The sequence below is a fragment of the Osmerus mordax genome, chromosome 15, assembly GCF_038355195.1.
Source record: "Osmerus mordax isolate fOsmMor3 chromosome 15, fOsmMor3.pri, whole genome shotgun sequence".
NCBI classification, from domain to species: Eukaryota; Metazoa; Chordata; class Actinopteri; order Osmeriformes; family Osmeridae; genus Osmerus; species Osmerus mordax.
Window position 1 is genome coordinate 1851372 of NC_090064.1, and position 23309 is coordinate 1874680.

The window sequence follows — 23309 nt, forward strand, 5'->3', positions numbered from 1 at the left end:
CTCAATGTCCCCGGCCACCCCCGAGACATGATCGAAGCTCTCCCGGAGGTGGGAGTTGAAGCTCCTTCTCACAGGGGATTCTGCCAGCCGTTCCCAGCAAACCCTCACATTATGTTTGGGCCTGCCAGGCCTGACCGGCGTCTTCCCCCACCATCGTAGCCAACTCACCACCAGGTGGTGACCAGTTGACAGCTCCGCCCCTCTCCTCACCCGAGTGTCCAAGACATTCGGCCTCAGATCCGACGACACGACTACAAAGTCTATCATCGAACTGAGAGCTCGGGTGTCCTGGTGCCATATTTACACCCTTATGCTTGAACATGGTGTTCGTTATGGACAAGCCGTGTCTAGCACAGAAGTCCAACAACAGAACACCGCTCAGGTTCAGATCGGGGGGGCCGTTCCTCCCAATCACGCCCCTCCAGGTCTCACTGTCATTGCCCACATGAGCATTGAAGTCCCCCAGGAGGACGAGGGCATCTCCGGGAGGAGCGCTTTCCAGCACCCCCCCCAGAGACTCCAAAAAGGGTGGGTACTCTGCGCTGCCGTTTGGTGCGTAAGCACAAACAACAGTGAGGACCCGTCCCCCCACCCGAAGGCGGAGGGAGGCTACCCTCTTGTCCACCGGGGTGAACCCCAACGTACAGGCGCCGAACCGAGGGGAAACAAGTATTCCCACCCCAGCTCGACGCCTCTCACGAGGGCAACTCCAGGGGGTCCCACGTTGTCTCTTCGGGCTGTGCCCGGCCGGGCCTCATGGGAAAAGGCCCGGCCACCAGGCGCTCGCCATCGAGCCCCACCCCCGGGCCTGGCTCCAGGGGGGGGGCCCCGGTGACCCGCTTCCGGGCAGGGGCAACTGCGAACCATTGTTCGTTTTCTTCATGGTAGTTTTTTTGAGCCACGCTTTGTCTGGTCCTTCGCCTGGAACCTGTTTGCCTTGGGTGACCCTACCAGGGGCATAAAGCCCCCGACAACATAGCTTCCAGGATCACTAGGACACGCAAACCCCTCCACCACAGTAAGGTGGTGACTCAGGGAGGGGCCTTTTGTATTATTTCTTTGATTTGACAGACCGCTGGCACTGCCCTACTCCTGCCCCATTGTTGTTTTGTCTATGTGTGTGTGTGTGTACTTATTAAAACCGTGTGAACGACATTTTTGGTTACATTTACATTTAGCAGACGCTCTTATCCAGAGCGACTTACATTAAGTACAGGGACATTTTCCCCGAGGCAAGTAGGGTGAAGTGCCTTGCCCAAGGACACAACGTCATTTGGCACAGCCGGGGAATCGAACTGGCAACCTTCAGATTACTAGCCCGCTTCCCTAACCGCTCAGCCACCTGACTCCCTCAGGTGGCTGAGGGAGTCAGGTGGCTCCCCCTGGTTGTGGCAAACACTTTTATTGGCGCTACCCTCCTGCTTCCTTCACCGCTGTGCGGCCTTGGGCAGTTGCGTGCTCCTCCTCTCCCGAGCCATTGGAGGGGGCGTAACAGTTGGGGGCTTGGGATCCAAGTTTAAGCCTTTGGTCCGCACGTTGGTGAGAGCAGCGGGTGGTTGGCGTGGTTGTGAGCTCCGGGTCGTTTGTGCTGCCACGTTTTTGTTAGCTGTTGTTGTATGTAGAATGGCTACCTCGGCCGTGTCCTCCTTTATTGAGGAGCCTTCTGTGATTCGGCTTGAGGCATCGCGTGTGGAGGACCTTCACGCCATAGCAGACCACTACGGTCTGACAGTCCCGAAGCAGGCCCGTAAGGCTGAGCTTTTGGCCTCGGTTAGGGAAGCCTTGGTGGAGAAAGTGGTATTGGTCGAGGGAAAGGAAGACGTGTAGGAGGATGTCAAGAGACATACGCCACCTCTTTCTCCCGACCGGGTGTCAGTACTGTAGACTCACGGTCTTCCGTATAAACGGACGTATAGCGACTTTAAATGAGCCTGCAACGGTCAAAAATAAGGCTACAGCTAATCTGATAGCATCGTAGTTGCCGGAAAACGCTTGGCAACTTTCTGAGCTATGATTGACATGATGTTGAACCAATGATATACGTCAAAATATAAAAAAACTGCGACATCCGGCGTTGTTCGGAACATCATGAGTAGCTCACAGTGTTCCGTTTTCCGATATTATTTAACTCATGGTGTAACGTTTGCTTCTTTCCACAAGGGGTCCAACAGATGGAAACATGTTTAACTGACAACCACAACGATAAAACATTTAAAGACACTTGTGAGACACATAAGAACCTTATATGTGTTTATACTCATAATATAATATGGAGTCAGGTGGCTGAGCGGTGAGGGAATCGGGCTAGTAATCCGAAGGTTGCCAGTTTGATTCCCGGTCATGCCAACTGACGTTGTGTCCTTGGGCAAGGCACTTCACCCTACTTGCCTCGGGGGAATGTCCCTGTACTTACTGTAAGTCGCTCTGGATAAGAGCGTCTGCTAAATGACTAAATGTAAATATAATATACATAATCTGCATATGTGTAATATGGATACTATTATATAGATGATAATAATACATATAATAACCTAATATACATTATTAGTATATACTATCCATATAAATTACCCTAAGTATGTATATTACGGACTATTCTAATTGCCCATTATTTTAATAACCAAATAAGTCACTTAGATTTGCTTTTGCTTTTGCTTCTGAAAGGCAACACATTACACTTTCTTTCATCGCACGAAACTTGGAATAGGAGCTTGTATTTGTGTGGTTGTATCAGTTATTCGCTAGCACACAGGTTTTCAGGGATACTTTATGGGAACACAGTGGAAGCTTCTGTGATTCTAGAGGTTACCCCTTGCCTTGAATATGCGTGTCAAAATGAAAGCTGGTGGAAAGTTGGCGTCCGTCACAGGGTTCTCACAGGGACAAATTATTCCTTAGGCTAGGCTACTTCTCAGCGTTAGAAATACAGGGTGTTGTGAAATGGACAAATTTTATGTGGACAAAGCCAACTTCAATCCATAATTGCATTCACTCTTTATTTCCATAGCTATTGTGGTCTCAAACTAGCATAACTACATATCCTACACATACATATAGAATTGTGTAGGGGAGTCAGATGGCTGAGCGGTGAGGGAGTCGGGCTAGTAATCTGAAGGTTGCCAGATTCCTGGCCGTGTCAATTGACGTTGTGTCCTTGGGCAAGGCACTTCACCCTACTTGCCTCGGGGAGAATGTCCTTGTACTTACTGTAAGTCGCTCTGGATAAGAGCGTCTGCTAAAATGACTAAATGTAAATTGTAAATCAATTGGAGCCCTGCCTTCAACAGAGAACTGTGAGATGTTGTGTTTAGAAATATATTAGGATCATTAGCTTCCCTGCATAAGAACAGGTACTGACAGGAGGCGCGACGAGAATGCTGATCCATATGCCTCTCGAAAAAAACTATTAACATTAAAGTTGATTTTAAAAGATTAAACTGATTTAAGATTAAACTGTTGAAATGCAGAACATATTTAACAAAAACATTAAACATAACTGGGTAAAATAGCCAAAGATAGCAAACATATAGTGCTAGATCTCACTGAGGAAGCACTTGGGGCAGTACCAGTCCCCTGCTGGCACACTTACAATCCCCAAACAAGTGAGGTGGAACCAGAGCTCACAAAGTTCGCACTGAACCCACTCGTAGATGGCATCCTCCTCACCTGCCTCCTCACCTGAGGGTGGGGATAGGCTACGGCAGACAGCGCAGTGTCCGCCAAGCTCCTCCACTAAGAGGCCTGTCCTCCTGAAGGCTGCCCTGATGTTCTCAGGCTTGGCAGCCTTAGGCCAAGCTTCCTTAAGGAGGGGGGAAAAGTTTTTTTCCCCCAAAAAAACATCCCCCCTCACCAGGCCAAGGCGGGCAGCATCCCGGTCAAAAATCCTCTTCAGAGGACCAAACACCCCCACATCCAGTGGCTGCATCACGTGGGTGGTGTGCGCAGGGAGGCACACAACCACCACCATGTTCTCCCTGCAGAACCGGATGGCTTCCCTGTTTTTGTGGGGTTCCGCCTGGTCGACCACAAGGAGCAGAGGCCTCTCTGGGGGGGAATGTTTTATGAAGTGGCCTAGCCACTTCAGCCACAGGCCACTGTCCATATACCCCTTCTCTGAACTGCCATAGATGGCACCAGGGGGACCTTCCAGGGCATATGGAGCACTCGGGAGGCAGCCAGTAAAGATGACGAAGGGGGGGATGTCTGCCCCAGCAGCACTGATGCAGCAGTGCACAGTGATGTGCTCCCGGGTGGTCACCTGCTGCCGGTAGATGTGCCTCTTGCCCTTAGGCGCCAGCACCCGCTCCCTGGACTTGGGTTTGTCCCAAAACCCCGTCTCATCGGCATTGTAAACCAAGTGCGGTTTCATGTAGAAGCCGTGCTGTTGGAAGATTGGCTCGTAGATCAAAAAATCCATCGATGGCTTCTTCCGTGGCAGCAAATACCCTGGCCCTGTCGATATGGCTGGGGATCCTGGTAGACAGCTCCGGGTGGCGAGCCCGGAACCGTGACCACCAGTTGTCGCTCAGGCCCCGCTCCAGACTAACGAGAGATGCCCTCCCTGAGGCTCTGACCATCTCCAGCGCGTACACCTTTATGGTGGCCCAGCTCAATGGCCACCCATGGTCTGCCATCCACAGGGAGTACCTGATGAGCTCCTCTTCCTCATCCGGAGTGATGGCCAGGTTGGTGTGGGGCCCATGGGTGTACTTACCAGTCCCCCAATCCTGGAGGGTTGTGGCAGGCATGACACATTCCTTGGCCACTTCCCTCACACTCCTCCCCCCCCCTCACCTCTGCCACCCTTACCTCCATCTCCTGAGGGGTGTAGGTCCTCCTCCTCTTGGACTCTTTTGATGTCATAGCTATAGAAATAGACAAAGAAAACGACAATCCTTTATTCAGGCCTATCACACATTGTGAACACACGTGTGGATGGTGGTGAAGAACACCAGGGGACCAGACCTAGTGCTTCACATGTCCTGACAAGGGAAACAGGCAGGAGAGCAATCTGAGAATGATAACTAAGCGTTATCGTTTGTGACATAATATATGAAGCTCGAGTTCTTCTAGATATTGTTTTTGCTGGTGCGCCACGGTTAGGCTACAATACAGTATATTGATGATCATATATATTGATCATGCTAAGTCTACTAATAAAGGCAAAAGACACCACAGGGATTTGAACCCCGTCCTGACAAAGCAGGAGTGCCACCACTGGAGTCAAAGGGAGCGCCACACAGTATTAGACCCTACTGTACCTGTTTTCTATTTCATAATATATTAAATAAGGTTGACTATCGCATAAGTAATAACTGTTCAGTAACTTTATTTGAAGTAAGAGAAATATCACGTCCTAACAGTAGTGTTCAGTCGAATGATTTTAGGTTGCGGCTGCATAAGACGCAACATGACAGTTAAGGTTTACTGAGGTAATTAAAAAAAAAAAATTGTCTTATTGGGTAGTTTTGATAATGATTGTAAAGGAATACATTGGCATTAAATAAAATCAGTTTGACGTAATTCAATACATAGTAATACGTTTGTATTGGTTTCACTCAAAAAAGACGCGTGATGACAGTCAATGTTCCCGCGGTGATTCTAGCATTAAACCATCGCGTAATCAAGACTGTAACAAGTCATTTTAAAACAACAAAATTGTATGAAATGATACGTCAAAACATACTTTAATATGTTTTTGTTTAATGTAGACATTTGTAAGTTGATAAAACAAGGCTTAGAGAGCCGTTTCCATTACGGAGATATGGCTCCACCTAGCTAATTGCTATGCAAATTCCTCTCCCGGCACCATTTTTAAAGCCTATGATTCAACGGTAGGGGGAGCTTTGCTACTTACTGTGCTCTTGTTGACAGGAGAAGTCCAACTGATGTCAATTTGACTTTGCTGGAAGCGGGAGAAAATTTACTTTGTAACAGTATCGATTACACATTTTGCCAGGAAGTATTTTTTATTGGCTGGCGTGTTTTATGTGACGTGTACGGAACACCGTGAGTAAAAGTTGTGTACGGAACACAGTGAGTCTACAGTAGACAGCGCTGGTGCTACTCCTCGTTCTGCTGCGGCTAGGCTCAGGATGAGGTTGGCCCGTTTGGAGGGCGAGCTGAAGGAGAGAGAGCAGGCCAGGCTATTTGAATTTGAGTTGGAAAAACGAAGGATAGATGCCGACTTGGAGGCAAAGGTTAGGATTAGACAGCTAGAGCTAGAAGCTGGTGTTAAAGGCGCCCCTCCACCGAGTGGGCCTGCCCAATTCGATGTGAGCAAGAATATTGCTCTAGTTCCGCCATTCAGAGAGACGGAGGTAGACTCCTATTTTGGCGTCTTTGAATGCATCGCTACCACCTTGAAGTGGCCCAGAGAGGTTTGGCCGTTGCTGCTGCAGTGCAAGCTGTGCGGAAAGGCACAAGTGTCGGCTTTGCCATTGCAGGACAGCTTACAGTACGAGTGCGTGAAGACTGCAGTACTCGGCGCTTATGAGTTGGTCCCCGAAGCATATAGGCAAATGTTTCGGAACCATAAGAAAAGCCTGGGAAAAACATATGTTGAGTTCGCTAGGGAGAAACAAACGCTGTTTGACCGGTGGTGTGCCGTTAGTAAGAGCAGTGACTTTGCTTCTCTCCGAGAGCTAGTGTTGTTGGAGGAGTTCAAAAACAGCCGGCCAGAACGGTTGGTAGTGTACCTAAACGAACAGAAGGTAGCGACATTGTCTCAAGCAGCAGTGCCGGCTGACGAGTTTGCCCTAACGCATAGGACAATGTTTAACGCGCCCCGTCCCGAGTTTCGGGGTGTTGCTGCCTCTGGCACTAGCCCCACACCGGCTAAGAGTGCTTCTTTGCCACTCCCTCCAGGTCGTCGCAGTGAGGAATGCGAGTGTTATTACTGTCACTGGAAGGGACATATCATGGCAGACTGCAGGAAGCTACAGAGTAGACAGAACGCATCTAACGCCCCGTCTACCGAACCCATGGCTTTGCTCCAGACTACATCTTGCAACAAGGGCCAGTCGTGCATACCACGTCAGTCACCCGACGCTGGTTATGGGCCATTCACGTTTGCCGGATCAGTGTCATTGACTGGCGATGCCGAGAGTCACGTCCCCGTTCAGATACTGCGCAACACAGGAGTTTCCCAGTCCGTCATTCTGTCAGATGTGTTGCCATGGTCTGACAGGTTGTATTGTTGCGGCAACGTCTTATTGCAGGGAATAGAGATGGGCTATGTTCCGGTGCCTTTGCACTTTGTGTATATCCGGTCGGATTTAGTTAGTGGACGTTTTAGAGTCACTGTTTTGCCTAGTCTCCCGGTAAAAGGGATCACCTTAGTCATGGGGAATGACATTGCGGGAAGCCTGGTGAAGCCAGTGTTGGAAGTCCTTGATGTTCCTGAGGTACCTGCTACCTCATATGGTTCGTGCTCTGTTTTTCCAGCGTGTGTGGTGACGCGAGCGCAGTCACGGTTGGGTTGTGTGGTTGGGCTGGATGACACCATATTTGCCCCAGTCTTTCGTGCGGATGATGTTTCCTTGTTTTGTCGTATCCTACCTAAGGAAACACCACAACATAGCCTGGGCCAGTCTTCCACGGTTGGAGAGTCCATGTTGTCAGCTACGCGTGACAACTTGAATAACGCGCAAAAGTTAGACCCCACACTTAGGGCTTGTTTCTCTGCTGTTTTGACTCGTGAGCAGGCTAATGTGCAGCCCTTGGCTTACTTCGTGGAGAACGGAGTTCTGTTACGCAAATGGTCTTCACACCAGGGACCCGACACAGAATGGAGCACAGTCATCCAGGTTGTTGTGCCGACTCTGTTCAGGTCACAGGTCCTGTCCTTGGCTCACGACACTCCATGGTCCGCGCACTTAGGTGTTACCAAAACACACAACCGTGTCTTGCAACATTTCTTTTGGCCGGGGTTGAGAGCTGACGTTGCCCGTCACTGCAAAACATGCCACACATATCAGCTCATGGGAAAACCTAACCAGGTTTTCACATCACTCCACCCGATTCCCGTGATGGGTGAGCCTTTTGAGAAGGTATTAGTCGACTTTGTTGTTCCATTGCCTAAGACAAGGTCCAGAAACCAGTAACTCCTAACAGTCATGTGTGCAGCTACTAGGTATCCTGAGGCTATACCGTTGCGTAATATCACCACCAAGGTAATGGTCGCAGCCCTGATAAAGTTCTTTTCCACGTTTGGTCTGCCGAAAGAATTCCAGACAGACCAGGGTACCAACTTCACTGCCAACTTGTTTGCCCAGGTGCTTAAGACCCTCTATAGCACACAGAGTGTCCAGCGCTTACCCCACTGAGAGCCAGGGTGCCCTAGAACGCTGGCACCAGACTCTGAAGTCGATGTTGAGAAAGTACTGTATGGACACAAAGAACAATTGGGACGAGGGCGTTCCTTTTGTGGAACGCCCTGCGGCTAGAGAGGTCGTACAAGAGTCAACAGGTTTCAGCCATGCTGAGTTAGTCTTCGGACACACAGTTCGAGGGCCCCTAAAGGTTCTAAAGGAACAGGTAATAGACACATCAAGTCCCCCAAAATATGTCTTGGAGTATGTGAGTGTAGTCCGTGAGAGGCTGCATTCAGCGCGCGCTCTCGCTGCGGAGATGTTGTCTACCACGCAGGGGCGGATGAAGGCGCGGTTTGACCGTAAGGCTGTGTATCGGTCCTTACAGCCTGGTGACCGTGTCTTGGTCCTACTGCCTGTGCCAGGCTCATCCCTCTCTGCCCGTTTGCCCGTTGGTCCGTACAAGGTAGAGAAGAAGTTGAGTGAGACAGATTACGTAATCAAGACGCCTGATCGTAAACGTCAGAGCCGTGTCTGTCACGTAAACATGCTGAAGTTGTACCACTACAGATGACACCACAGATGTGATTGCTGTACCTGCGGTCTCCACGGTGGCTGCAGTGGTGCTGTCTCAAAGCAGGAGGACGGGTTGAGTCCTGGTATCGCTTCTCAGCTCTGTGCGCGTTTGGAGAACTCCAAACTACTGCCAAACTTACCGGCGCTGTTAGTGCATCTGTGTGGGGAGCAACAAGCCGATATTGTGAAGCTAGTGGGCACTTTCCCGTCTATATGTGGTGATATCCCAAGCCGCACTACTGTGCTAGTGCACAATGTCGATGTGGGCGATGCCGTTCCAATAAAGAAGCATCCTTATCGAGTAAATGCAGCAAAAAGGGCAATGATGAAGCGGGAGGTTGCTAACCTGCTGGAGAACGGGTTAGCCACTCGCAGTTCCAGTCCTTGGAGTTCGCCGTGTTTGCTGGTACCGAAACCTGACGGCACTCATAGGTTCTGTACGGACTACAGAACGGTAAACACTGTCACAGTCCCTGACTCTTTCCGTTGCCACGTGTCGACGATTGCGTTGACACCATTGGTTCTGCTACCTTCATTACCAAGCTGGACTTGTTAAAGGGCTACTGGCAGGTCCCGCTGTCTCCACGTGCTGCAGAGATATCTGCTTTCGTGACACCTGACAGTTTCATGCAATACACAGTGATGACCTTCGGAATGCGTAACGCTCCAGCTACCTTCCAACACCTAGTCAACCTGGTGCTGGCTGACGTTCCTGATTGTTGCGCTTACCTGGATGACTTAATGATCCATTCATCCACTTGGGAAAGCCACCTGTACACTGTATTCAGCCGCTTGGCAGCTGCCTCACTGATGCTTAATTTGGCGAAATGCGAGTTTGGAAAGGCTACTGTTACCTACCTAGGGAAGCAGGTGGGGCGTGGACAGGTACGTCCAGTCGCCGAAAAGTTCTCTGCAATAAGTGCTTTTCCTGCCCCCGCCACAAGGCGAAACCTGCGTTGGTTCCTGGGTATGGCGGGTTACTACCGTTCCTTCTGCAGGAACTTCTCATCTGTGGTGGCCCCACTGACCAGCCTACTAAGCCCTGCAGTTTCAGTGGACCGCTGAGTGCCAAGCTGCCTTTGACACTGTGAAGGTACTATTGTGTAGTTGCCCTCTTGTTGCCGGTCCCGATTTTGGCAAGCCTTTTAAGATGGAGGTTGATGCCAGTGCTGTGGGGCAGGGGCTGTCCTGTTACAGGAAGACGACAAGGGGGTTGACCACCCTGTGTGTTACTTCTCAAGAAGTTCACGGGTGCTCAGACCCGCTACTCCACTATCAAGCAGGAAACTCTGGCATTGTTGTTGGCGCTTGAGTACTTTGAGGTTTATGTTGGTTCCAGTGTGTTGCCAGTTGTGATATACTATACCGACCACAACCCTTTGATTTTCCTGAATCGTATGTACAACAGCAACCAGCGCCTTATGCGCTGGGCGCTATTCGTCCAGGGGTACAACTTGGTTATCAAGCACAAAAAGGGAGCTGATAACGTGCTCGCTGACGCCCTATCCCGTGTGTGGATTCCTTAGGTAGCCCACGCAGTGGTCTGTGTCTGTTGTAGGTGTACTTGTGTCTGTGGTTCTAACGATTAGTAACTAATACTTTATTGCTGTTGTGTATGATGTGTTATTACGTATGTATATTGTGATGTGTGTTGACGTAATTATGGTTGTGCCCTTAATGTACCCATCCTTCTTTTTGTGGGTCCGAAACCCCAGGTTTTCTCTTTTTGGGTGGGTGTGTTACGGTCTCTCTCTCTGTCTGGTAGCTCTCAGGTGTGGTGCGTTTCCGGCTGATGACGTGGGCGTGTCCAACAATGCTCCTCGTTACCCAATCAGAGGAGCTCATCACACTGTATTTAAGTGTCAGTTTGTGTTTGTGTTATGTGGGGGGAGGTTGGTAAGCAGGGCATGACATTGGCACCCGCCCACCTGCCAAATGCGGGTAGAATTCGGCTGTGGCGGGTAAAGCAGTCACTCTTACTAGCCACTTTGGCAGGTGGAATTCTACATATCTCTCGCTATAAGATTTTTTATTGTAGTCTTCTCAAAACAAAATAATAAACTCATTGCAGGGTTCTCAAGCCTCACGCATTGACCGTGAGACGCACGTATCGTTTCCCCCTGTGTTAAACAGTCTCGGCCACTGTACGTTCGTTGCTAAGCAACATAGACGCGCGAACACACGCGAAAGCTCGTCTCGTGGGGCTTTTGATCAAACTTGAGGACACTGCTCAGTGCAAGGCAAGGATGTGGCGGTAGGCTACATAACAGGTGTAGGAAAACCCGGAGGGCAGACAAAAAAAGAGAAAAACTGGTGATGAAAGTGAAACCGAAAATAAAGAGACTAAAATAATTGTGTTGTTTATAAATATTTAACTGGACAAAAAGAAATTCTGTTTAGTTCATATATTTTCAATACATCTTTACACCCCGTTATATGCAATGAGCTACTCTTTTTGTCTTTGTCTTAATCGGTTGCATATTTTCATACAAAAGGAGCTTTACACACTTATAAGAGCTGAAGATTTGGCGACACATACATTTTATGTTGTCTTGATTTTGGGTGTTTACAATGGTCATTTACATTTGAAAGGATTGTAAATCTAAGTCTTCAAGTAAATTGTAGCAAACAGTAGTCAACTTTAATCAAATAAAACTTAATTTCCCAACAACAAAATTGTGGCTAGTGAAATTGCTGAGTGGCTAGTAACTTTGGAAAACCACTAGCCACAGTGGCTGGTGAGCAAAAAGTTTAATGTCAGGCCCTTTTGGTAAGGGCTTTGTTGGTAACTTTGTTCGAGCAAGAAGTGCAAGCTTTCTATATTGAGTTACAGTTAGGTCCATAAATATTTGGACATTGACACAATTTTTTTTTGACACAATATTTGGACATTGACACAATTTTCAATTTTGGCTCTGTATACCACCACAATGGATTTGAAATGAAACAATCAAGATGTGCTTTAAGTGCAGACTTTCAGCTTTAATTTCAGGGTATTTACATCCAAATCAGGTGAACGGTGTAGGAATTACAACACATTTGATATGTGGCCCCCCCCCTTTTTAAGGGACCAAAAGTAATTGGACAATTGGCTGCTCAGCTGTTCCATGGCCAGGTGTATGTTATTCCCTCATGGGAGTTCGTTATTTCATTGACAAGGAGCAGATAAAAGGTCTAGAGTTCATTTCAAGTATGGTATTTGTGTTTGGAATCTGTTGCTGTCAACTCTCAATATGAAGTCCAAAGAGCTGTCACCATCAGTGAAGCAAGCCATCGTTAGGCTGTAAAATCAAAACAAACCTATCAGAGAGATAGCAAAAACATTAGGTGTGGCCAAATCAACTGTTTGGTACATTCTTAAAAGAAAGAACGCACTGGTGAGCTCAGCAACACCAAAAGACCCGGAAGACCACGGAAAAAAACTGTGGTGGATGACAGAAGAATTCTTTCCCTGGTGAAGAAAAACCCCTTCACAACAGTTGGCCAGATCAAGAACACTCTCCAGGAGGTAGGCGTATCTGTGTCAAAGTCAACAATTAAGAGAAGACTTCACCAGAGTAAATACAGAGGGTTCACCACAAGATGTAAACCATTGGTGAGTCTCAAAAACAGGAAGACCAGATTAGAGTTTGCCAAAAAACATCTAAAAGAGCCTGTATAGTTCTGGAACTAGATCCTATGGACAGATGAGACCAAGATCAACTTGTACCAGAATGATGGGAAGAGAAGAGTATGGAGAAGGGAAGGAACTGCTCATGATCCAAAGCATACCACCTCATCAGTGAAGCATGGTGGAGGTAGTGTTATGGCGTGGGCATGTATGGCTGCCAATGGAACTGGTTCCCTTGTATTTATCGATGATGTGACTGCTGACAAAAGCAGTAGGATGAATTCTGAAGTGTTTCGGGCAATATTATCTGCTCAGATTCAGCCAAATGCTTCAGAACTCATAGGACGGCGCTTCACAGTGCAGATGGACAATGACCCGAAGCATACTACGAAAGCAACCAAAGAGTTTTTTAAGGCAAAGAAGTGGAATGTTCTGCAATGGCCAAGTCAATCACCTGACCTAAATCCAATTGAGCATGCATTTCACTTGCTAAAGACAAAACTGAAGGGAAAATGCCCCAAGAACAAGCAGGAACTGAAGACAGTTGCAGTAGAGGCCTGGCAGAGCATCACCAGGGACGAAACCCAGCGTCTGGTGATGTCTATGGGTTCCAGACTTCAGGCTGTCATTGACTGCAAAGGATTTGCAACCAAGTGTTAAAAGTGACAATTAGATTTATGATTATGTTAGTTTGTCCAATTATTTTTGGTCCCTTAAAAGGGGGGGGGGGCACATATAAAATGTGTTGTAATTCCTACACCGTTCACCTGATTTGGATGTAAATACCCTGAAATTAAAGCTGCAAGTCTGCACTTAAAGCACATCTTGATTGTTTCATTTCAAATCCATTGTGGTGGTATACAGAGCCAAAATGATGAAAATTGTGTCAATGTCCAAATACTTATGGACCTAACTGTATATTGACTATTGAGTATTATATAGTGAATATTATTGAGAGAACCGTAAAAGCTTTGTTTGTTACTTGTATTCTGGTCCCACCTAGACGTCTGTGGAGTAGGGCTAGGTAAGACACCCTGGGGTTTACATTCACCCTTAGGTAACTATCTGTTAAATACACCAGGTTAGAAGCTAGCGGCTGTCCCCCTGTGTATTGTAGCGGTGAGGTAAGTTGTAGTTTAGTTGGTGTCAGGAAGGAGTAGAGTGGTAGGGAAGCTTATGGACCTTTTGTATTATTTCTTTGATTTAACAGACCGCTGGCACTGCCCTACTCCTGCCCCTTTGCTGTTTCTTCTCCCTCCCCCATTTTTGTTTTGTCTATGTGTGTGTGTGTGTACTTATTAAAACCGTGTGAACGGCATTTTTGGTTGTGGCAAACACTTTTATTGGCGCTACCCTCCTGCTTCCTTCACCGCTGTGTGGCCTTGGGCAGTTGCGTGCTCCTCCTCTCCCGAGCCATTGGAGGGGGCGTAACAGTCCTGGACTGTTACGCACAACATTCAAAGTCTCACCAAATAACCAGCCTGCAACACGGCGTGGCATCCTGTCATCTGTTGCCTCCATATACGACCCGCTGGGCTTCGTAGCTCCATACCTCCTCAACGGAAAGAAAATTCTCCAGGACATGTGCCATCAAGGAACAGGATGGGATGAACCAATTCCAGAGCGATTGAAGTAACGGTGGGAGAAATGGCAAGAGGACCTTGTTAAGATGGAAAGGATACACATAGCTCGCTGCTATCAGCCAGCTGGCTTTGGAAAGGTAAGTTTGGACAGACTGAATATGTTTTCATGCTGGTCTCGGGCCATTAAAGCAGTGGCGCGTCTCTTACGGTGTGCTAGAAAGGTCAAATCATATGACCTCTCAACAGTTAGTGAAAGACAAAGTGCAGAGCAACTCATCATCAAGAACATACAAAGCCAAACATATGGAGAAGAGATAAAGCTACTCAGCAAAGGACATCAGCTACCAATACACAACAAGTTGTATCACCTTGATGCTTTCCTGGATGCAGAGGGTGTGCTCAAGGTGGGAGGTAGGCTCAGCTGCTCATCTTTCCCCAACACATTCCAGCACCCAACAGTCATCCCTCAGGGACATCACGTGACAAATCTGATCATCTCCCACCATCATGAAAGAGTCAAACATCAGGGCAAAGGCTTCACCATCAATGAAGTTAGGTCCAATGGCTATTGGATCTGTGGACTGAGCAGAGCAGTTGCAATCTACATCCGTCACTGTGTGACATGTCGAAAGCTGAGAAGGCTGGTTGAAAGCCAAAGGATGAGTGACCTTCCTGTTGAACGAACAGAACCCACTCCACCGTTTACATACTGTGGGATGGACTGTTTTGGGCCATTTTGGACAAAGCAAGGGAGAAAACAAGAAAAAAGGTATGGGTTGCTCTTCACCTGTTTCTGCTGTAGAGCCATTCATATCGAAATGTTAGAGGACTTGTCCACAGACACATTCATAAATGGACTGAGATGCTTTATTGCTTTAAGAGGTGCTGTGCGACAAATTAAATGTGACCAAGGCACTAACTTCATGGGTGCAAAAAATGAATTGAATGCTGCATTGCAAGAGTTGGATATGAATAGACTGAATACATTTCTCACAGAAAAGCAGTGTGACTTTGTAATAAATGTACCTCATGCCAGCCATGCAGGGGGTGTATGGGAACGCCAAATAAGAACTGTGAGAAGTGTTCTCAACGCTACTCTACTACTCTCCCCTAGTAGGCTAAATGATGCGTCATTGCGCACCTTCTTTTATGAGTCCATGGCTATTGTGAACAGCCGTCCACTCACATCTGATGCTCTGAACAGCCCCAACAGTTTAGAACCACTTACTCCTAACCACTTGATCACAATGAAATCCACCACAGCCTTGCCTCCACCTGGCAAATTTGAAAGAGAAGATCTTTATGGACGAAAGAGGTGGCGTCAGGTGCAGTACTTGACAGAACAGTTTTGGAGTAGATGGAAAAAAGAGTACCTCCACAACATCACAACAAGACAATGCTGGCATAGCACTAAAAGGAACCTGCAGGTCGGTGATATAGTAATGGACACTGAGGACACTTTACCACGAAGCAAATGGAGACTTGGGACAGTCTCAGAAGTCATCCAAGGCAAAGATGGACTTGTGAGACGGGCCAAAATATTGTTTGGAGAGAAGGAACTGAACCACAAAGGAGAGCGCACCAGCAGGCCCGCTTTGGAGCGCCCTGTCCAGAAATTAGTTGTATTGCTAGAAGCTGTTTAAGCACTATGCAGTTGTGAAATGTGACAAGGTTATCTGTGTGGTATTGCCTATACGTTTGAAGGGTTATTCTTGTAAGTGGAAATTCTGTGTTTTAAAGTTTCCATTTTGTAAAAACACTATGTGTGCCTAAATGACAATGTATTGTTTGAAGAATTTGTAGATTTTTTAATGCCACCTTTTTATGCCACCTCTCTTACATATAATTAGGACTTTTATTTTGACAAGGTAAAAGGTATCGCAGATTTGGTGTGTGTTAATGTGAATTTGTCAGTACGATTACAAATTTTGTTACGAACGGATGCACATGCACACATTTCTATGGTTTAATGGACCCGTATGCGGCTACAGCTCTTACGGTGGTGATGGTTTACTAGTTTACGTAACGTTTTTCTATGCAAAGGAAGAAAATAAAGGAGTAAATTCAACCAGCAGTAAGTTTAATGCCACGATACATACAGGGATCCGTTACATAATCTAATTACTGTTTTTGCAATTGTAACCCCTTACTTTACTCGTTACTTCAAAAAAGTAATCGGATTACAGTAACGCGTTACTTTTAACGCTTTACTGCCCAGCACTGGTGAGAGAAAGAAAGCGTGCACTGACATCCAATTCTTTAGGATACAAACTAGCAAACTAGAATAGTATAATTTTTTGTAAAGGACCAAGACACCAGCAAGTGGGTTGGGGGATTGGTGGACAGGCTGAACATGTGTGCGTGTGTGTTGTGAAGACCAGATATTTCTCCTCTTGTACCCCCCTACACACCCCCAGAGAACCCCCCCACCCCACCCCCTCCGTTCTAGGTCACACTCTCTAAGCTCTGTGGAATCATAATGATGCAGGTGATTAATGCCATTCAGTAGATGCACTTATTCACAGCGGCATCCAGTTCAGCGGTGACGTGTGTTGTTATTTTGGTGTGTAAGCCTGTTAGGGCTGATGGATGATGTGCAGGTGGCCAGCCAGGCCATGAGCAGTGATCTCCTGCTGAGGAAGCATATTTCCCACTCTGGTACCCAGGTGATATACATGACTCATCAGGAACCCTTAACCTTAAATCACTGGAACACCACAGCCACACTGGCAGACTATCAGAGATGGTAAAAGGGTCATCCTTCATCACTGTGGACTCCTGTTGTGGGTCGACCTGGTGACCGGAGGTTGGGTCCCTGGGCCCTGCTCTCCCAGACCTGAGGTTGGGTCACTGGTCCCTGCTCTCCCAGACCTGAGGTTGGGTCCCTGGTCACTGGTCCCTGCTCTCCCAGACCGTCATGTCTGTAACTGTTTCACGTGCAATGAATAATACTTCCTGCCTGTCACTGATGAGTCATGATTGACCGTGGGGACAGTTCCTGGAAGATGGTAGAGCCTGTCTCTCCAGGGGCTGGTGGGAAGGCCCGGTGTTCCAGGAAAGGTTCCTGGAAGACACCACAGCGCGTCCATGGCAACCACAAGCTCCAGGCAACCTGAACCTCCACGGCAACAGCTGAACAACATAGACATTCGGCAGTTATTCAATGAAGCTTGCAACACTGGTGCCCACTGTGTGGGTGGTGTGTAGGTTTGTGGCTTTGTTCAGGTGGCTGTCAGTTTACAAATACTGAAACCTCATGGGCTCAGGACCACAGGGGACCTAACAATCCCACATAATCTTTCATACAAAGTTGGGATGTGTCTCAATCAGTGTTGGCGCGTTAATGTAATCAGATTACATTTGTCTGTAACTTCAGTAATCGCATTACAGTTACTAATACAAAAATGTCTTGCGTTACTTGCGTTACTTGCATTACTGCGATCTGCATATTGGGAGGAGAAAAAAACAACAAATCAAACTTCCCTTTACAGTAGGCTACGTGTGTTTTCTTAACACTCGTCAGTTGACTTAGCCCCTGAGTTCAGGAGGGGAAACAAGAATGGCAGAGCCGCTTAGGACGTCTTTTGAGGGATGGAGGTACGCACATTACTTTGTATTAGTTGCGCGAAAGCACAAAAACGTAACTGTACAATGTACATTGTGCCCACGCCAAAAACACCTCTCCACTGCTGCGAACACAACCTCTAATCTGTCAAAGCATCTTCAACGACAACATGCTAACTCAAGACTATAGCTAAGGATCCCCGAACCCTGAGTGACACTGACGCCGATAAAAGGTTGCTGTTGCCATTGTTGCCGACACCAGCCAAGCAGCCAAGACTTGACTTTCAACATCAGCAGGTAACCAAAGCAGAGATAAACAGGCTTGTAGCAGCATACATAGTAGAGGAAATGTTGCCATTTAAAGTTTTAAGCATTATTTTATTTTGAGACATTGTGCTTACTGCCAGTACTGTAGCCTTGTTATGCTTGACAACTTTTAGGTTGATGTTCACAACTTTTTTGTCAGCTTTGTGGTATTAAAAAGCATAATATCTCAGGTGATGTCACGTAATCCAAAAGTAATGTAACTAGTAGTGTAATAGTTACTTTCAGCAGTGAGTAATCTAGTAAAGTAAATCATTACTTTTTTTTAAGTAACTAGTAATGTGTAATCTATTACTTTTTTTTGACTAACTACCCCAACACTGGTCTCAATAGCCTCCTCGCCTCTCCTCTTATCTTCAGAGAGACAGACAAGCAGACAGACAGCCAGGCATGCAGGCAGAGAGACAGACAGTCAGGTGCATCAGCAGCATTTATTCATGAGTGTTGTGTTGACTCAGGTGGCTGTACCTGCTGATGGTACACAGCTGAGACCCCCACTGTAGCATTGTGGAAATATCCATTACACACACAAACACACACACACACACACTGGACAATCGCTGATCCTTCCCTGTATACATTCAGCACAATACTGTCCTAGCCAGCCTTCTCAGCTGTCTCTACACAGTGTACAGCCTAGCTCATCACACTGTGTATTACAAGATTGGTGTTCGCTTGGTGTGGTGTGTGTGTGCCTGCATGAGTGTGTTTGACAGTGTGTGCATGCGTACATGCATGCGTCCTAAATTAACAGAAGACCCTTCTAATCCTTCCATGGTTTCTTTTTCTTTTCTTTTTTTCAAACACACTGCATCATTACCAAAAAAACATACTTTCCACGTGGTAGTCTGCAGGTACCAAAGTACAGAAACATAGACAGAAAACATGACATTACATATTGCTGTCTAATGATTGTCACCATTTATATTTCTGAGGAAGGTACCCTGCATCAGTGAATGTATACCCAGAAAGTTTGGCTAGCATTAACTAGTATGAGGCTGTAACAATCGTGAGTTCGATCCCGTCCTTGTAACAAGGTATGCTTGTAGTTTTTCAATTCCTTAGTTTGATCCTGGCTGGTCCAAAACGGGGAGACCATCAGACAGTCATACCCATTACAGTTCTTACATTTCCAACACTCAGCTTTGAATTAGACCAAGCTTGAGTCTAACCTATGAATTGTAACCCATGTAGAGGATGTATACAATTCCATAATTGGAGGTACTCCCAAAAGTCCCCTTTGCTAGTTACATTATATTGATCCTTTAGCCCCTGATAAGAGCAGAACACTCTAAACCCTCCAACATACTCTTTTGTTTCCTGTCTTAATCACAGGATTTTCCCATATAGATGAGTAGCCTTGTTTATATTGAGACAGGCAACATCTCCTTCTGGAGGGGACTGGGATGTTTTTTGCAACAGAGCATCTATAAATCTAAGACGGGACGTGAGCGACTTCTCTATCTTCATCCAACCCAGATGTGAACCACTTCCTGACCAGTGTTTGCATGTTTTGACAATTTTAAAGGCAGAATTGCACAGTAGGGCATGCCATTCATTGTCCTATAATGGTAAACAGCTTAATCACACTAATTTGGGGTTTCTTCCCATTTCACAGGTAATACCTAACTACCTTTTTAAACTTCTTAAGCACTGACGTATGACAATGTAAAGGAATCATCATAGAGTTAATCTTTGAAGACACCATCATTTTAACGGTATTCATTTTCCCCCACAGAGATCAAATTCCCCATTTTCCACTTGGTAAAGCTAGTCTTCATATTTCATCAGTGGATTTCTATTAATTCTTTTGAAAGTCTGTAATCACACAGATATTTCCTCCCCAATGGTAGCCACCTAAATGGGAATACTCCAACATCCACAGGGGAGCAACACAGAAGACTGGCAGTGCCTTAGATTTTTGCCAGTTGATATTATAGCCTGAAATCTCACCAGCGTTTCATTTTTAGATCTGTGATGTTGTTAGGGTTTGTGCACCAGTATGATGACCACTGATTGGTTGTCTCCCTCAGCAGAAGGATGCCATCAGCCTATCGGAGGGCAGCACTGTGGATCTGAGGAAGCCTGGCGAGGAAGAGGATGAGTACTCAGAGACCGCTGAAGAGGCCATGGACCCTGATAACTGCTTCCCTGACAGTGAGTCTGACAAACAGGAAGTGACGATTGTTTAATTGCTGACAGGATCAGCCTGACCTCCCAGTTTCCAGGGAAACCAAACAGGGCCAGGTTGAGCTACTCCTCTCTCTCACACACTGTATCAAACAAGAACCAGTCAGGATACATATTTAATTAACCATTAATTGATGCATTGTGGTACAAGGTTTGTGTTTGGCAGAGTGGGAACAAATCGAGCACTGCTCCTTTCCAGTCATGTCACCCATACGTATGCACCTGCGTGTTTAGGGACTTTGGTCCGCCCTGTTATTGAGCCTGCTCTGGTACATGAACAACTGCTAACCAACACTCTGCTGTCTGGATGTGATTTATGGACCCACCTTTGTGAAACGTTGGAAAAAAGAAAGGTGTTCCACCAGAACATCTGCAGAAATCCATCCCTGCTTTTAGCCATGCAAAACATGGAGAAATAAAAGAGCTGAAGTTGTTGTTTTATCTCCCGGGGAAAAAGGGGGAAACTTCTCGTTGACTATGATAAATTAATGTGTTTGCTATTTGCGCCATGTTATAAATTAATGTATTTGTGTCTTGCTATAAATCTGTACATGTGCATAGATACTGTATATTTCTATGTCACTGGGCTGGCCAATGAGGCTGCTGTAGGAGAGGCATTAGGACGTCAATGTAGCCAGGTCTGGTGGAGGGAGGTGCACTCTCTCTCCTGGCTAAATAATGACCTTTCTCTTGGTTAATTCTCTTGGCCCGTGGTGAAGACATTATTACTCTGTGGTAGTCCCACATTACTGCTGAGTGGGTGGGTACATTGTGCAGATGAGTGTGTATTTAACCAGTTTATAATGCTGTGGGCTGGATAGAAAGGCCTAGTCTAAATATTTACCCTGCTACTTGCACCCCCCCCCCCCACCCCATCATAAAACATTAAACAATCTGGTGGCATTTGAAAGGGTAATGGAGCAGTAGATTGAATGTCTGTTTGTCAGCAGAGATTTTGAAAGGCGTGCCAGGCTGCCAAATGGCAGTGTTTCAATTGGAAGATGATTGACTCCCAGAATACACTTCAGTCAAACTAATAGTCCAGACCATGTGAGGTAACCCCAAACATCAGGGAGGGCCATCAGAGCAAGCCTGGAGGACTTCCTGGCCTGCCTGGAGTACTTCCTGTAACGAGTGTCAGACTAGCAGGGTTTTAGTGTGGTGGTCTGGGTTTGGTGTTGAGAGACTGATTGTATGTCTGAGCAATAAGAGGAGCGGTCTCCGCTGGTTTATCCCAGCTTCTCCTAGTCCAGTCTCTCCTATTCTCTCCCAGTTTTTCCTAGTATCTTCCAGTTACACCCAGTTTCCCCGGTGTCTCCCAGTATCTCCGTTTCCCGTTGGTCGCTTCTGGTCTCTCCATTCTCTGCTCCCAATTGGGTTGGTATCCAGACAGACACTTGCTCATTGGGCCTGGGAGCATTACAGTGGTGGTGGTGCATGTGTGTGTCTCCCTGGTAGTAGCTAGCTGTGCCCCTCATCCCCCCTAATGTGCCCCTCCACAGTCTAAAAACACACACACACCCTTCCTGATGAAGTCCTTTAAAACAGATATTTGGTATAGCACCCAGATCAATAGTCATTCGTCTGTTGGGTAATGCCTGTCGCAAAAAGGTGGAATGCTACTGAGCACTCAACACACGATAACCACACCACATCACTTTAATAGATGTTTAACACAAAATAAACTCCAGTGAGCCTAAATCCAGGATGTGCATTTATACTGACAGGAGAGATTATGCTAGCAGACCCAGCCACAACACCCAGACCGTAATTACTGTGAGTTTGTTCTGTCAGGATGAGGCAAGGCTGGGGATGACTGGGGGCGTCCTGCTTGTTTTGGGGAAAGAGAGCAAAGGATGACAAACATCTGTCCAGGAGTTGGAAATCTTACGCAACGCTGACATACACTATAAAAAAACATCCACACATATACAGACACACAGAGAGACCAACCCAGAGTCTGACCATGTTGTGGCTCGCTGGCTGGCAGGCCTGGATTGAGTTAACAGCCCGTAAATTGATTACAGGAAGTGTTTCAGTGGCTCCGATGGCAGTAACTGAGACAGCTTGACAGATGGCAGAGCAGAGGTTTGAGCATGGTTGGACATCTGTGAGGGTCTACTCTGTTCTGAAAGGGGAGAGTTTCAACGGTGGGTGACAGAGAGGTTATGGCTTGCAGGGAGGAGATAGGAAGTCCGTCGGACTGGAATCTCTTCCTCTGAACACACCTGGGCCGGGTCTAAATCCAGCACATGTTTCTTATCAGTAGCATTAGGTTGGAGTCATTATTTCTTTAATCAAATAGTTCACCTATTTGGTGACACAGGCTGCTAAAAAGGTAAACAAACAAAAATTGTATGGGAAAAAAATTATTATAATTGTAAAGTGTTGAATAAGTAACTCAATATAAACAAAATGTTAAGGATAACTAAGCACTCATCATTTGTCAGCAAAATAGGCTTGTAAAGTATGGAGGTTTTAAAGGCCAAAACAACATTTATCAATACATAAATAAATATAAAATTAAAGCTTGAATCAATTATATATATTATATTATATCTAATTGGGTGTTCTTGCACTCGGCGAGCACAACCTTTGCTCTCTCACATATTATTATTATTATTTTTCCACCTCTAAGGATACGTCAATATTTGGACTACACAGATGACGCTGGTGTCACGCTGGGATTCGTCTTGGTCGTGATTGCATTGCCTCTATTGGGATTTACGTTCCTTTGCACGGTTTAGGCTTGAATTACGTTTTTGTGGCAAAAAGTGCCTTGTGTGCACCTTGCTCCCCAGCTTCACTCGTTGTAAACCAACCAATCAGCGGCCATCTCATCTATATATTCATGAGCATACCATAAAAGGAGAAAAGCTAGCTTTTCATTTTAGGGCTATTTCACAGGATGCATCAGGGGGCATAGAACAGCCCCCGGGCCATTTTCAGCCCAACCAATGTTACATACCCTATTCGGAGACCTTAAGGAACAGTGTGAAATGCCACAAAAACCCAGTCAATGACCCCTTTAAGGTGGCTTATTGTAATTCTAGCTAAGTAACCAAGGAAACTTATACCTCTGAACTAGCCTGGGCTGCGTTTCCCGATAACGATGGATCGTAGCAACGATCAAGCACAATAACGAAACCA

The 23309-nt window shown here is 46.5% G+C and overlaps 1 protein-coding gene across 4 annotated transcripts in view; it reads left to right on the forward strand.

The window, feature by feature from the left end:
• Positions 1 to 23309, forward strand: part of LOC136957626 (sodium channel protein type 5 subunit alpha-like) — a 188118-nt gene that overhangs the window by 122937 nt on the left and 41872 nt on the right. For 3 of the 4 annotated variants that reach the window (XM_067251702.1, XM_067251701.1, XM_067251704.1), the window contains exon 16: positions 20003 to 20126. In XM_067251702.1, coding sequence (XP_067107803.1) covers positions 20003 to 20126 — 124 coding nt within the window. The remainder of the gene's footprint in view (positions 1 to 20002; positions 20127 to 23309) is intronic. The other variant, XM_067251703.1, reaches the window with a different exon arrangement.